This window comes from Clytia hemisphaerica, unplaced genomic scaffold, assembly GCF_902728285.1.
Source record: "Clytia hemisphaerica strain Z4C2 unplaced genomic scaffold, Clytia hemisphaerica genome assembly, whole genome shotgun sequence".
Lineage (NCBI taxonomy): Eukaryota > Metazoa > Cnidaria > Hydrozoa > Leptothecata > Clytiidae > Clytia > Clytia hemisphaerica.
Window position 1 is genome coordinate 908679 of NW_027103907.1, and position 16863 is coordinate 925541.

Sequence of the window (16863 nt, forward strand, 5' to 3'; positions counted from 1 at the left end):
TCACCAACATTCTGAAGCAAAAGTCTTTTCCAATTAGGTGAACACTAGTGTTCATTGTTGCAGTGCTTTCTGCAGAGATTTTTGATTCGTCGTGATCGACTAAGGACGACGATAAATCAGCACTGTTGCGTCCTCAAATCAATTCGTGTTGTTCGAAATCGTTTTGGTTGTTCCCCCCCCCCTCGTTTGGGTAGATACATGAAAAAGCGATAGCAGTGCTCAGTGTACTCTCGTTTATAATTCGAACATCTATTATTACATATTAGAATCATGCTAAAATTACATCTACTTCTCAGTTCCCGCCAAGGGAAATCCTAGTAAAAAACTCTCCATAATTCCAGCAAATTAGACTCCCCGTTCGAGAGCTATAAATGTAATTCTCATGCGACGGATCAGGGAATTTTTAACATTTCTTAACGCTTCTCTTACGAGGAAAGTCTTTTTAATTCAATTGCGGAACTTAAATAAGAATCTGGCAAGGTAGGTAGGTAAGACAGCTCCGAAAAAACGGCTTTACAACGATCCCAAACTTAACCTTTTTACTTTCGGCAAAAAGTTTCATCACATGCCAAGCGTTCGTCACTTTTTACCGACCATTAGTTTTAGACGTTACTCACATTCGTATTTGAATCCTCTGACGTAACGTCGCCAATCCCAACGTCCAATCAAGGAGATCTTAAATTTGATGCGAATCCGAATCTTACGACGACGCTTTTTACCAGGGAGGCGGATCAATTTACCGCCCATCTTGATCATCTTTGAGCCCATTTTATGCCATGGGTGGTTTTTATGTTTACCGCCACGGAATCGTAGTCTGTAAGAGAAGAGAAGAATGCAAATTAACATTGATTGTGTGTGTATGTATACTTTATTTCAAAAAATCATTAAAAACAGCAATCACGCTATAAATAAGACAAAATGACAAAAACACAATTTCATTGTTTTTTTTATTCCTTTTTCTCTTATCTTATATTTTGCCAACAGTTTCTCCATCTTATTTGCACGTCATGAACATTTCCAATAACAGCAAAGTAAATGCAGACCCAAGTTCTTTGAGCAACTAGTCGAGGAATAGTGATCTATTTGTTTCAAAAATTTTCTCACATAGCACACACATAACATCGAAACCTCTCTTGAAGATTTCCAAAAAATTTTTTCAGCCTTTCCAAAAATATTATCCCACATGGGAATAGCTTGTTTTATCATATTCTTAATTTCCGCAACGAGTTTTGATGAGCACAATTGCATTTTTTGGTATTTTTAATGTGTAAAGAGAAAAGTTTGCTCGCTGTTTTTAATGATTTTTTGAAATTTCGACATGGAAAAAAAGTCAGTTTTTTGGAAATAACATTCGAACTACTTTTTCAAATTTAATGTATGATAGCTCAAAATTCAAGTTAAAGTATCCTCTATACAATAAAAAAAGAATGAACAAAAAATTTAAATCCTGAAGCTCAAAATATCTCGACAAATTTGTATACTTTTTTTTGGTGCACCCGGTAGACTTTTCTATTTTCCAATACACAATGTTTTTTTTCGAACACCCTTACCCGCCCGCTCTTAAGTTTTCTTTTCGAAAAAAACGCTAGTCTAACTAATCAAAATTAACAAAGTTTATTAAAAATAACAGAGAAAAAATGTTGCTCTACTTTAAATTAAGTTCGTTGTTTTTATTCTTTAAAAATGCGTGGTAAGACCGTCAAAGAAACCGAAAAGACATTTACAGTTTTATAGTGCGGAAAATGGTCCCCTCTTCTTGACATCCTAAACCTGCCTTAACTTTGAAAAATGTCGCTCACCCAAAGTCACCACGAATATCGATCCTGAAAATAATAGGACCTGACTGACCTACCTTACAAACAACCCATTATGATTGCCCCTTGAAAAACTGGGGCCAGAAAACTGCCGCCAGAAAAGGGAGGCTTGATGTCAATCCCTGACGAGCACCCGTCTAGGAAGAAATTGCGATTCAGCCTTATCCAGTTTTTTGGAGGGTGCCATACCCTGCCCCGCCCTAATTTTAAAGAGAGGGGCCTGAAAAATGGATAATTTCAAACTTACTTCATTTTCATTTTCCTCATTGGTAATCGAATCTTCCTCAACCTTTTCCATTTCAAACGTTTCACTTTTCCTCCTAGCTTCTTCATTCTCATCTTGGTTTTTAATTTTCCATGCATTCTTCCGCCGAATCGGATTTTTCGTCGGCCACCGAATCGGATTTTTCGTCGACCACCGAATCGGATTTTTCGCCGGCCACCGAAGCGAATTTTCTTTCTTAAACCAATTCTTTTCAGTTTTCTTAATCCTTTTCTCTTCATTTTCCTCCCGAATTTTTTCATGGCACTGAAACCTTGCTGAACTCCTGCGCCATCATCTGAAGCGAAAATGGAAAGCAAGCAATAAAAAATGTTCTTATTTTTGCTTGCTTTATCAGATTTGAATGTTTTGGATATTGGTATACAAGAAAGAACTTCTCTCTAAGTGAATAACTTTGTTTTTGCTTTTTTATTTTTAGTTGTATTGACAGAAAAACCTTTTTGCATGTCAAGAGAAAAAGTACTTTGTATTTCTCATGAAGCTTCTTTCATTTACTTAGTTAAGCAAAAACTTTTGCATTACGTTTAAGAAAAACCTGGCTTTCGTTTAATTATTCTCATAGCGTGGGGGCTGCCATGGACTTCTTTTGAGGGGTAAGTGTTAAACCCCCGCAGAAAAAGCCCAAAAAAGGTGGGAGCTGAAGTTGTTTAAAATATTTGAAGAATCTTTTCCTGTATTAGGGAGGATTTTGGGCTTGATAGGGAAAGCTGAGGGACTTATAGAACCAAACAAAGAAAAAGAGTCATTAAATTAAAAAAAACTTATCATCTCAATTTCTGAAGCTTGGAACTCATTTGTGTTAAGAATGACATTTAAATAGGCCTAAAGCTTGGTTCCCACTGGGCAATAAGAATTTTCAAAAACATCTGTTTTTCATATTTCCATCGCTTTCTATCGCTTTCTATCGCTTTCATTTTGAGAAGTTATCGCTTTTTATCGCTTTCTATGGCTTTCTATCGCCCAGTGGGAACCAAGCTTAAGTGCGCTTAAGTACGCCAAACTTTAGTTCTCTAGTGAGTACATTTACTAAACACACCAAGGCTTAACACCTTGATTCAACAAACAAATGAAATTTTAATGTGCTCGAAAAAAGCTTCATCTATTTGTGAAAGAGAATGTTCTAAAACAAGACAATATGGTACCTGCAGCGTTGGTTTCAGTGGTTTCAGTGGCAGCTTCATTTGTATTTGCATCTGTTGCTCCCGCAGTGACATCTCCTTGTTGCTTTTGTGTTGAATCTGAAAATATTAAGGAGTACATATTACAGTTTCCAGTATCAAAGGGAAGATAATTACCATACAAATGGAGGCTTTTCCTTCTAGAAACTTCAGGTCTTCCTTCTGAGTGGTCCAAGGAAAATGATTTGAAGTTCGGACAACTTTTTGGGAACAAATTGTTGAGAATGAGCCTCTTCGTGAATTTTTAGCATTCATTGGTTTTTGCGAGTACAAAATATTTCACCTTATTTTTGTGCGACTGATAATAAAACCTGACACATTTCACATCCATCAGCCTATAAATCAACCTATAATCCCAAAATCCCTTTTTTGAAATACAGTTTCTTCCCTTTAAAGAATAGGACCATTATTTTGTTCGTTTTATGTCGTGTAACATTTTTTTCAGACAGGATAAACAGAAAAGGAGCACCGCGAATTAAGAGACATTCGATAGTTGACGAATGATAAATTGAATTTTAATAAATGAACGTTAACATACCAGGATTTGATCTGACATCTGCATCTCCGTCCGACATCGCATCTTAAAAGAAAACATATTCGATTAGTTAAAATAATCTAGTTTGTGACACGTCCTCGACAATTCCGTCACCCATGTCCATGATGAGTTAGGCTAGCTTAGTGAGGCCTATTATCAATATGGTAATTGTTAAGCTATAGGCTAGAATAAAACCTTGTAGAGAGTATCATAGAATGTAAAAGAAAGGCCTACAGCTGAAATAATGATTGTACAACTCTGCAGTTCAACCAAGACAATCGTGGTCGGTGAGCATTTGCCTGCTAACCGCAAGGCTTGATACAGAGTCATAATATTAGGATAAAAGTGAGTTCACACTTTGTTACCTTCTTCTTCTCCAGCTTCAAGAGATTCCAAATCCTCTTCATCTTCATTTCCTTCATCTGATGAAGTGAAAGAAAAAGAAAGTGAACTACACGTGGAATCTCCATAACTCGAAAACGCACGAGGAACACAAATTTGTTCGAGTTTTGGAACAGGGTTTATGAGATGTTTTATAGACATTCGAGTTATAGAAGTTTGAGTAAAAGAGACTCTACTGTAGTTATGTACATTATGATGAAACGATTAATCAGCGTTTCCTGGTTCGAATTCCAATGTACCGTTCAAATTATAAAAAGCCGAGAATTGTTCATGAGGACCCCCGTAAAAACATCTAAAAACTTAAATGTTAAAATATCGGCCCAATCCATCTGTGAAATGTTCAACAAAAAAACTCCATTAACTAACCTTCATTTTCTTCTTCTTGGAGGACATCGTTGTCAAGATCATCATACTCGTAACTTCCATCAGCATCGTCTTCATCAAGCCCTTCTCCTTCGTCTTCTTCATTTTCATCATCTTCTGCATCTTCGAGATCAGCATCCTCTCCATCTTCACTACTGTCGAAATCTTCGTCCCCTGGAAGAAATTTGAGGTGGATTTATATTGGCATTAAATAAAATTGATTTTCGAAATTGTATATCATCTTCGAATTCGGACAAAGATTTCATTTACGACAAGCAAAATTTAGCAAAATATGGAAACAAACCAGGAATCGATAGCAAGTTTATGTATTTCCACCTTTGAAGACAAAGGAGCGAGTGAATAAATTTGGAAAAACCTGCAGTTCTGACCCACACATTCGCTGATTTACCGTCGTCCTCACTCTGTCAGGATGTAGACAAATTAGAGGCCTAGCGTCTCTGTCGCAGAGAAACAAATATACATAAACTTGCTATTCACAACATCCTAGGAAGTTTACATCGGCCGGGTACCGAGAACAGAGAATCCAACACAGTGCTTGAAAATTTGTTTGACGATAACAGGTGCAGCATTGCCAGTGTAAAGTGAAGATAAACTGGATATTAGATTTCTAAAAATTTGTCTGACGTCAAGTGGGAAATGTAGGATTAAAGTAAATCTAGCCATCTGCAAGCATAGCTTCTTTTGCCTCGTCGGAAATGAAACATACCAGTTTCTTCAGGTTCATCATTCCCTTCTTCACCGAAAGATTCATCTTCATCCTCTTCTTCTTCATCATCCATCGCTTCTTCCGAATCTTCTTCTTCTTCTCCCAAACCGTCTTCCTCTGATGAAAGCTCGTCCTCTGATAACCCGTCCTCTGATTCCATACCTTCAGCCTGAAAAATAAGGATTAAGATGATGTTATTTTTACACTGACCACTGGCCCTTCCATTTCCCCGGGTGAATATTTTAAAGGTTTTACCCAGGGTCATGAAAGAAATATTTGAAAGTTTTGAGCCTTATCGGGGATAATTGGAAATTTACATAATGGTCATTTCATCTTGAATATACTTATAATGTACATTTTTATAAAAGAAAACGTGTATCCGTCTATCCCTTTCGCTCAGTTTTTCTTTAAGTGGGTAAAAAGTTGAGCAATTCATACCTCATCGAGGGATCCAGTACTATCTTCTGGACTGGAGTGTTGAGCCACATTCTCACTTGGTACTTGACCTTGACTACTAGTGTTCGCAAATTGTGTCTGTCTGCCAATTCCTTGCATCGTTGGTGATTGGAATGATGGTAGACTCTGACTGGACGAGTTGGATTGAATGAAAGGTGCTTGACTTTTAGATTCAGAATCGCTTTCCTCGTCAAGATCGTCTTTGTCTTCAGCATCTTCTTCGTTCAGATCCTTAAATAGAATTTCAACATTATAGAACTATGTTCAGGCACTGAGTATATTTTATACTAAATGTAACGGCTTTTTATCAGTGACGTCTATTCACACTCGCGAATCTTTTCGAATGTTTTAACTTATTCAGGAAAACAGGACTCATATAAAAAATATGTTACTCATTGGACATTACTCAATCTAACATTTTTTCTCGGTAAACTTTGAATCGAATTCCTTACAGATTTTAGGAAGCAACTTAGATAAGTTATTAGGTAAGGAAAAAAAGAATCGACAGGCAGCAAAACCCGAAGAACATTCTCACTTTAATCTCGTCACCATCATCACTGGAGGCAGCATTATTATAATATTCGATGTTTGCTTCGTCTTCCAGATCACTGCTATCTTCTCCAGCATCCGCTTCATCTCCGGTTTCTTCAGCATCATCTTCATAATCTTCAGAGTCCTCGTCTCCTTCTTCTTCTACATCTTCTTCAGAACCATCTTCTTCCGATTCTAAAATTCAAGGCGTGTATTTACTTATTCAGGTGAAATTATTTCAGAAACTATCATTTTGGGTTATTGAACACTCCTTCAGCCAGATCTGCTAAGTAAATAACACAAATTTATTGGGCCTTTATATACACGTTTTTGTCTGTAAAGTGCCAACAAGACAGACAGCCGAACCATAACTGCATGAGAGTACATCATCACAGTTTAATATCAGTCACCACCACTCGGGGGTCTCAAGGCAAGTACGCCTTCTAAATGATCCGCCTCATACTAAATAGGTAAACACTCAAAGAGTTGATCAAATGAGAAATTTAGGTACAAGTTTATCAAAAAGAGACAAAGATCAATTAAAACAAACCATCTCCAAGCTCGTCATCTTCTGGTAATTCATCACCAGCCTCTTCAGAGTTAACTGAATCTTCATTGCCAGCAAGTTCCTCATCTGATGCACTACTCGTTTTGAATGTCTCTTCCTTGGATTCTTCAGAATTGGTGTTTTCAGTGCTGCTTCCAGTTCCAGTGGATGATGAACTGCTGCTGGAACCAGAATCATCATTGGATGACGAAGTAGAAGATCCACTTTGTGAAGAATCTGAGCTCGATGATGAGGAAAAATCTGATGTTGAAGGTGAGCTAGAAGAACTATCTGATGCAGTTGATGAGGAGGTTGAGCTTCCTTTGCTTGCATCATCAGATGAAGTTGATGAGCTTGGTGGGTTAGCATTCGGGTTCGAGCTACCTCCAGTGTGTTCGTCAGGAGATGAGCTTCCACCACTTTGAGGAGAACGTGGAAATACAGATCCAATATATTCCTTCCCACCATGAATAATGTTTGTTCGCTTTTCTATTGTATTATTTGTAAACATTGACACCGGTGCCGGTCGGAAATTGACAAAGCTATCAAAATCATGATCAATGTCAAAATAAAACTCTCCAGGGTTAACAGAGTCTGATAATGTCTTATTTTTTGCAAAGAATGATGTTATAGTTTGATGGTGATGGTGCTTTTTTGTAGCCTCATTCAGTTGGACATTTACAAGCCACAAAAAGACCAACCATATAATGTTCACAAGTCTATAAAAAAGAGATGAGACAATTTATTTACATTTACTAGTGAAAACTATGAAACACAAATTGTTTTGAAGTGCATTGAAAAAGTTCCTTTATGATCTGATAATGCAGTTTAAATTGTCCCTCGTACATTCTTAAATATTTTTTTTCTGGATCAGTTTTTTTTTCTGACTGGCTGAGATTGAATTCAATGTTCATCTTTTTAAGCCATAAAATGTCCATTTTACTCCTTGATGGATAGCAGCTTTGGTATTCGATATCATTTTAACCTTTGTCATTTGAGCATTTTTTAAGGTGCTTACTCAGAATGTAATAGATCCTCATTTAAATATTGATCCATTAAAAATATACATTAAAAGGGTCAATACTATATATTTTTATCATAAAATTATCAAAATCATCATTAAAATAATTTTCCTTCAAAAATACAAGGAATAATATCCCTCAAAAATGATTTCTCGTCGAAAACACAAAATGTCTTTCTTCATAAAAAAATGCAGGAAATTATTTTCCTTCAAAAATACAAGAAATGATTTTCCTCCAAAAATACATTAAATAATTTTCTATCAAAAATATGTGCAATGATTTTCCTTCAGAAATACATAAAATGATCTCCTTCAAAAATACAGATTTAGGATTTTCCTTCGAAAATACAGGAAGTGACTTTTTTTTGAAAATATAATAAGAGGAAGTGGTTTTTCTTCAAGAAAACATACAACAAAAAGTTTCCCTTTCACGATACTCTATTTCGCTATAAATTGTAGTATATCTGATTTTTCAAAATCGAGAGAGGGCAGGTCTGGAAAAAATATATCTCCATTGTTTGGTGTAAAAATGTAAAAATTAAATTAAACTAGACTGATTCTAGTGTTCAAGATCATGTCTTGTCTTTCATAGGCATTCTAATAGTCTATAATATTGATGACATAGAACTCAATGAAAAAGGAAATTATTTGATTGAGATTGCAATTTAAAATATACATCATACCTCAACTAGTAACTCTGAATAGCAACTTTAATTTCTAACCATGGAATGTTAAACCAAGATAGAAAACCTTTTTCAACTTTTTCAAATTGCCTAATATAGCTCTAAATTGTCCCTTATTAAAAAAAAGGTACATTATGTGGCCCTCGAAACGTCAATCAAATTTAAAATTTCCCTCAAATCTAGAAGAAAAGAGGTTTTACAACAATTTTTGCTGCATGAAAAATTTTAACATCTCTACCTTATTTCCCAAAAGTTCTTTTTCAAAACTTTTTTTCAACAATATTTTTCAATCGCTTAAAGATAGGTATCTTTTTTCTAATGGCCCCCAAAACAGAGGTTTGCGATTTTAGCGATTTCTCGAGATATCTTTAAGATACTTTAAGATATGAATACAAAATTTTGACCATAGTTTGGAAATGTGATTTAGAGGGTTTTGGGCATAAATTTGTTTGATTAAATTTTTACAATATACCCCTGGTTTTTAAAACGGAGGTTTGGGGCCCCCAAAACGTAGGTATAGTTAAAATCAATTTATTAAGCCCAGTGGTAAAAGGTGATGAAACTATAAACATAATTTTGTTTTCCCTTAAATTTACGACCCAAAGGATGTAAAATTTATGATTTTTATGAAATATTTCAAGATTTTTCGATATTGCATTGAAAATTCAGACATTTTCAAAATGACAATTTTGATTTAACAACGTCTTAATCAAGTTTCTGAAAACAAATATCTTTTGAAAATAGTTCCATTCATGTATGAAATAAGCTGTGAAAATTTTAGAAAAAAGCTTAACTGAAATGAAAATATTAAGCTTTAAAGATATTTTTTCTCCTATAAACACACTTCCGTACAATCATTTACACAAGTTCATCAAAATACATACAAAATGGGGACAAATACAAAAGCAAACACATCAAATACATCAAAAAACATACAAACACAAAACAAAACCCAAAGTCCCAGACTTGTGACTGGCATAGTGACTTTCCACGTGTTTAAGGGCCCACACTCAGTCGCCTTCAGGAAACATAACAGAAAAAGATACTGACCAGCAGCTTCCAAATAAATAACAAACAACAAACAGACACTACAACGAAATACAGTACAAAAGGGCAATAACAACATTGTAATAACAATCCCACATACAGTACAGGTGAAAAACCATTTGCCGCAAACAACCTGCAAAAAAGGTGCTGATTTTGATAGCAAAGCCATGATAATGAAATTCCTGTTGATTTATCAAATATTAGGGCATTTTGAGGAACTTGTCCAACTTAAAGTTTTGTTGAAATGTATATGTTACTGTTGTAGACCAGTGTCCGAGATTCCGAAAGGCCTTAAAAATGGTTTTCGGAGGGCACCCCTTTAGATCAGGGCAAATTTTTGATATTATACTCCTAATAGGGTGTAGAATTGACAAAATAAATTTGCCCTTCGAATCTCCTGCAGTTTTCGAGTGAATCGATTTTTAGTTAACGATAGAACTTATCAACTTATCCCCTTTACTAACGGTTTTATCGAAGTCTGAAAATCAAATATCTGACTACCAACAGATTCAGCGTAAAAAGTAGAGAAGAAAATTGGATTATTTGTTAAGATTCAATCAACTGGTGCGGAGAAATGGCATTTTTAAGGCGAAAAATCGACGTTTTTTTTGTTTTCCGATGACGTCAGCATTATTCTTGGAGCATTTTCAGAAAAATTTATTCCCACAGCTGGATAGCCCTGAATTAGTAGTATCCAAAAATGGTATGGTTTATTAAAGGGGAACTCAACAAATTTTGGCATTTTTGTTCCTATCCTGAAATGGTTTGTTTCGACGATAAATTTCAAAATTTCGAGGTTGCAACTCTCCTTTCACTCTAAAAATTAGTTTAATGAGCTTTTAAAAAGAGGCTCCCAAAATGAAATTGTTTATCAAATAAAAAAGACGCACTTTCAGCTGTTTTATGATCTTCTCAGGCTAAAAATCAGTGAAGACAGGCCCTTCAGTAGAGGGTTTGTGACTAAATTTTTGTGTTTCTTGTTGGATTTTTTATTGTTATTCAGCTAAATCACCCAGAATTTACCAGGAATACTTAATTCTATGTATTTATTTCTTATTTAAAACAGAACTCTGAAAACATACTGTAGTCATAACTGAATTTGTTCTGTTTTCTGAATACTGTGACGTCATAATCCAAAGAGAAGTCGATCTTTTTCAAAAAGAAAGGGGGTGATTTTTTGAACATATTTTTAACTGAAGTTACAGAGAGATTTTTCATGATTTTTATTTGAGAGATCGGACTTATATACTTTCTTTCTCATTTTTATACTTAAAAATCAGGAAAAAAATAAAAATGACAAATTTGTTGAGTTCCCCTTTAACTTTCGATGTTCCGATCTTGAGATATTTCATTTTTAAGGTGGGTAAATATGCTGAAAAACTGCTGACTCAGCAAAAAATATCGATAATTTTCAAATATATAAACCAAAATATCTCGAGATCTAGACATCGAAAGCCAACAAACCATACTACATACCTCTTGAAATTTGGAGCTTGATTCAGTTTTTTTTCCAGGTCTTATTTATAAACATTTATGAAAAGACCAAGATAGTTGCATGACAGAATAAGACGAGGTGTGTCTACATTACACGAAGCTACAGTAGCTAAAACAGCCTTAAAAAGTTGAAAATAGCGAGAGTAAGGTCACAAAACTGCATGATACATACTTCATGATGGCGTAAATGATAGGCTTAAGGTGAAACTGCTTAATTCAGTTCAGTTTTCACCAGTGTTAAGTACCGTGAGATTGGGTAACTTGCATCAGTGGAGGCTAAAATGCATAGCCCTCAAATGAAAAACCTGGCTGGTCATTAAAATACAAAGTTAAAATCAAAACAAAAATGGTAGAGTAGAGCTGCGAGCAGAGCTGCATAGTTGTATTTTAATGACCAGGCAAGTCTGTAATGTAGACACACCTCGTCTTATTCTGTCATGCAACTATCTTGGTCTTTTCATAAATGTTTATAAATAAGACCTGGAAAAAAAACTGAATCAAGCTCCAAATTTCAAGAGGATTGCATAAAACTTGGAACCATGAGATGATTTAAAAGGATAGCTAACGTGCAGCAGCCAGCTAATCAACCAAATAGTTGTTTGTATCATGCAGTGGATTTTCTAAGACAAAAGATTTTTTGCCAATTCTCATATTGATGTGTGAAAAAACCGTTTTAGGCTCACCCGCCAATTTTGCTTCACAGTAAATTATTTGGTTAAATTTGTGTGACTAAAGCTTGTTATGACATCTTTTATCAGTGCGTCACAAACAGCGATATTTCGGTCGCACGGAAGCGCTTCAAAACACCATCTTTTTTAGAGTTTTGTCTCGTTTACCCAAATGCTTCAATCTCGCGTAGGCTTACAGTAGGGGTCAAGACTAGAACCCCCAATACGAGACATTTGCCTGACCGAAAAAAAATCATCATCATCAATTTCGATGATTGTCAGAATCGTTTACTCAGTGAAAATACGCAACTTTTTGAAGCCTCGTTTTTTTTCAGTTGTGCTTCATTTTAAAAATAACAAAGATGAAAAGTTACCATCAATCTCGCGAGTAAAAGAAAGTATTCCGTCTAGTCTACGAAAAGTGCACTCGCACAGCGAATAGAATATCTCGCAAATTAATATACGCATAAAACTGACGAAATCCTTTCTTTTTCATGCTTAGGTGACTTCGCCATCGATCCTGACTTGACAATGGAGAACCAAATTTGGCAATGCATAATTATTAAGAGCGGCCGAGAAAGTTTGTGTGACGCAAAAATTGCGCGATAAACGAAGCTGTAGAAAAACGCCCACTGAAAATTGAAACTAGGAATTTATTGAATATTTCACTAATGAAGTATCAAACTTTTTGTTTTTTGTAATTACAGGTAATTATTATAAATTCATAATTTCAAAATACTATTTTTTGAAAGTCAAAGGACAATTAAAGTGAATTTAAGCAGATTGGGTGGATATTGGGCGGACGGGCGTTTTGCACGTTCCGAGATCGAAAATTAAACGAGAGTAAAAGACGGGGGCGTCTTAGTATGTAATATTAATTCATTATTTTTTTTTTTTTTTTTTTTGCGAATGAAAAATGAATTTTTGATTTTTGAATTGAGGAAATATAATATAATATATTATATTTGATTGTCAATGCCAAAAGATATTTCTTTACTTTACGAATAATCTGCTGTGTTGCTACGCCACTTACCCCCAGATTGTTTTAGTAGGCACTTCGGTCACGTAAATAAAAACCCCTGTATATGTTGAAGCCGATTGTGGACTGACCGAAATTGCAATTACCGCGAGTGGTCTTAAATCCGACAGCCCTGCCTACGACCCACGGCATGGCCCGAACATGTTCGGGCCTCTTGATTAATACTTTTTAAAAATGGCCCGCGCGGACCACGCGCTCAGTTTCGGACCATGTTCGGGCCAGATTTTCGAAAACTTGCTACGATCGCGCATGTAATTTCAGGACCCAATATTTATATTTTAAATTCCTTATTTTAGCAAACAAATTTAAAAATCTTCATCTTTATTCAAATATATATTGTTCAAATATATATAAAAGTTAATCATCTATTTTCCAATTAAGTTAGGAAAATTATTAAAAAGAATGATTTGAATCTTGCATAATATGGTCTTCTTTTAATTCTTTATCCCGTTCTCTTTTCTCGTGGTCTTCTCCTATTCGAAGCAGAATTTTTCTGGATCGTTTTTTGTACTGTTATACAACTTTGTGAATCAAACTGGTATTTGGAACTTTGAATTTGTCTAATGAAAATATTTAACAATGGATGATGATAAACCAGGAAAGGTAAATAAAATTGTAAATACATGGCCCGAACATGGTCCGAACAAAATGTTCGGGCCGATTCAATAATACTTTTTTGTGGCCCGAGCATGGTCCGAACAGGCCCGAACATGTTTGGGCCATTCCGTGAATCGTTCCTGCCTAAATCTGATGGGGTCTTACAAAGATACAAACTAAAATAAAAACAAACTTTTTGCTGTGGACGCAATGAAGATACCAAAGTGTCAACTAAACTGAGAGATTTAATACACTGCACCAATTGAACCAAAAAATTAATTGCTTCTTATACAAAACATAATTTTCCAATACAAAATGTTTAACGTTTTAAACACGAGCAACTGATTCAGAATAATAATAGAGGTAATTATTTTTACAACTCGCACTTTTTTTGTCACATTAATTGACATCTTGACATTTTGGTCATCTTGTTAGATGTTTTGTTTTGAGAGTTCTTGCAATATAGTTTATTGTTCAACTTGGAGAGGGAATGGGCCATTCCAGAAAAAAAAATTACCCCCCAATGGATGACATCAATTTTTTAAATAAATTTTGGCACGGAATTCCAGGCAAACTTTAAAGAGAAAGTATCGGAATTCCATGAATTTTACTTAATTTTGCATTAAAGGGAACGACGCATGGTATATTTATGAAATGCTGATCTAGCATTGGCACAAACACCCATACGGAGGAGTATTTAGGAGTGCTGGGTCATAACAAAAACCAAAAGTGACTTTATTCCAAAAAATATATTCAAAAAAGTGAATATAATTTACTATAATGTTCAACAACAACACAAAAAGACTTACATAAAACTGAAAGAAAAAAAGAATGTCTTTTTCTTTTGAATGAAATCGAGTGTTTCTTTTTTTAAATGAAGACATTCTATTTCTATTGTGAATTTATTCGAAAACTTCTTTGCAATCTTTTTGTTTACATTTTGTCTTCATTCACTTTCGTTTACTGTTGAAAACATAACAAAGTTTTAGCTATACTCTCAAAGCACGTATAACTGTCGGTTAAGCCAATCAGCTTTCGGGCTGACATCAGCATGTATTTCAGAGTATACCATGGAATTACCAGCAACTCCGACCCCTACTATAAGTATAGCGCTATTCCCTTTAAAGTATTGGAATTCCATGATTTTTTTAGGTTACAGTAACGGAATTCCACGGTTTTGATAGGTGTTTTGTAAATTTGTCAATTTGCTACGGAAATTCCATGTCGTCCATTGACGACCCTGTACACCACCGTACATTGCACGGTGGAGTCCGGTGGGCGCCCGGTGGGTGTACGGTGGTATTTTAGGTTAGATCGAAAACACCGTACAACACCACCGTACAGAATCCCACCGTACACGGAATTGCCACCGTACGATTGTCCGGTGGATGTACGCATGCTCACAAGGGTGTCGTGGTCAGTCGGAGTCAAGGAAAAATTTGTAATCTTTCCGAAAAATAATTAAGTTTGTGTGAGCACAGAACGCTAGTTCTATATATATCGCAAAAGAAGAAGCATGTTTTGAAAAATTTCGAAACAAACGAAGCTGTGGTGAAAATATCTGGCGTCTAATCAGTAGACGTCGAAAAGCCGATAATTACGCTGGGAACAAAGTTGATGAACTACTTTCCATTCGCTCGGCTTTTGTTTCGACATTCAAGGAGTTTTTCTTTTAGTTTTTGATCGTTCGGCGATTGAGGGAATCAGAGAAAACACGCACCTAGTCTGCCCTTATTCCGCCTAAGGTGTATACAAGAAGGCGGCTTGACATATCTTGTACGGTGGGAATTCAGAAACCTGATCGACTTCCCACCGTACAATGTACGGCGGTATTTTTCGAGTACGGTGGGACATGTACGGTGGTAAAAAATAGGTTAGGCTCCGCCCACCGTACACTCACCGGACGCCCACCGGACTCCACCGCGCAATGTACGGCGGTGTCCAGGGTTGTGCCCATTGGGGGGTAACGAATAAAAACTGGAATGGCCCAATGTTTGTAAACATAGAATTTTTTTTCATAGCTGTTATTTGGGGGTCGGATTTTTAGGCAGGGCTGTCGGATTTAGGACCACTCACGGTACATAAATTATTGTGGAAGTGAATGCTTTAGACAAATGTTTGGGAAATCAAAAAGACAACTTTTGACTTTTGTGAGAATGTTGAGTTTTGTTTATATGGCTGTTTGTGATGCACTGTTTATTGTCTTAAAAATCCATTTTTAAAGTATAGAAGCAGTATTTATAAAACAGGTAGAAAAAGGAATGAATGGGAGAAAACCTGTTTGATATCCAATATTGGTCCTTGGATACATGAGATGTTATTTCAAAAGTACATTGATATAAGCAAGACTTACAATAATTCTCAACGCGTGCTTCCTTGAACGCCATCTTTTTTAAATCTCTGCTCTATTTTTCTTAGATTTTGGCGGTCTTCTAAAAACTCTTACATAGACTAAAATGTGGAGCAATACCTCTCAGGACAACTGGTCTGCTGTTTGGGAGGCCACGGTTCGATTCCCTCTGTAGTCCAAAATCGGGGGTGGTAATGTGTTCACTTACTTTTAACTTTGGAGACAGCCAGGCCCGAGTAAATCGTTATGACAAAATATTTCAGATACTTACTTATAAATTATATCTTAATTTTGGATTTACTTTTGCTTCCCAATCTTTTCGCTCGAAATAAACAACTGAGAATAACAACGGTCCGACAACGGTTCTCTTACAAGGGGGGGTTTCATGGTTGGCGGAGGAGCGGAATCGGCCCTTTTTTCGGACGGAGTGACGGAATTTGGCGAAAATTTAGACGGAATTACGGAAATTGGGTTCTCTGACGGAGACGGAAAATTAGACAATTTTAGTGCGGAAAAACGGAATTTAGCAAAAAAATTTGCGGAATTTCGGAATTGGTAAAAGATTTTCAAAATTTGCGGAATTTTCGACAAAAATATTGAATTTCAAAGGAATTTTCGGTGACGGAATTTTGGTTCAATTTAAGACGGTGTGACGGAAATTGGAGAAAAAATTGGCGGAATTACGGAATCGGGTACCCCCTGAAACCCCCCCCTTACAAAGAAAGTTAGAAAAAATGGTAATTCATAGGGATCCTCACCTTAAGTTTTTGTTGATGTTCATTGTCCTTGGAATTTCTTTTCGTCTCTACGTCATGATGATTGCTTTATTTGTATTCTATCATAATCAAATCAAAGTTTAATTCGAAGTGCAAACTTTTTGCAAGAAAAGACTGGTTCTGGAAAGGATTTAAAATTAGATAGCGTATTTCCTCAAGTAAAGCACCGAGTTTCTCTTTAAATGTTCTAAACTTGTAGGGCGCAAATGTGAAAAGGTCCTAAGGGGTAATGGAGTTGGACATGGAGAATGTCGGATATGTGTGGGTCAGACCATTGAGGTATAAAGAAAGACAGGAGATGAATTTTTCGGTAATTGGTCGTTAAAGTCTTTTGATTTCTTTTATGTAATAA

At 35.7% G+C, this 16863-nt stretch overlaps 1 protein-coding gene across 4 annotated transcripts in view; it reads right to left on the reverse strand.

Moving 5' to 3' along the window:
- Window positions 1-16591, reverse strand: part of LOC136809065 (uncharacterized) — a 63034-nt gene extending 46443 nt beyond the window's left edge. For 2 of the 4 annotated variants that reach the window (XM_067065643.1, XM_067065641.1), the window contains exons 1-11: window positions 16494-16591; window positions 6840-7555; window positions 6294-6484; window positions 5741-5989; window positions 5303-5471; window positions 4579-4749; window positions 4176-4232; window positions 3814-3855; window positions 3240-3335; window positions 2062-2374; window positions 618-814 (exon numbers count right to left, since the gene is read on the reverse strand). In XM_067065643.1, the coding sequence (XP_066921744.1) occupies window positions 618-814; window positions 2062-2374; window positions 3240-3335; window positions 3814-3855; window positions 4176-4232; window positions 4579-4749; window positions 5303-5471; window positions 5741-5989; window positions 6294-6484; window positions 6840-7555; window positions 16494-16516 (2224 nt within the window). In that variant the 5' untranslated portion in view covers window positions 16517-16591. Of the gene's footprint in view, window positions 1-617; window positions 815-2061; window positions 2375-3239; window positions 3336-3813; window positions 3859-4175; window positions 4233-4578; window positions 4750-5302; window positions 5472-5740; window positions 5990-6293; window positions 6485-6839; window positions 7556-16493 lie in introns of all 4 variants that reach the window. The other 2 variants (XM_067065642.1, XM_067065640.1) reach the window with 1 other exon arrangement.
- Window positions 16592-16863: the final 272 nt, after the last annotated feature.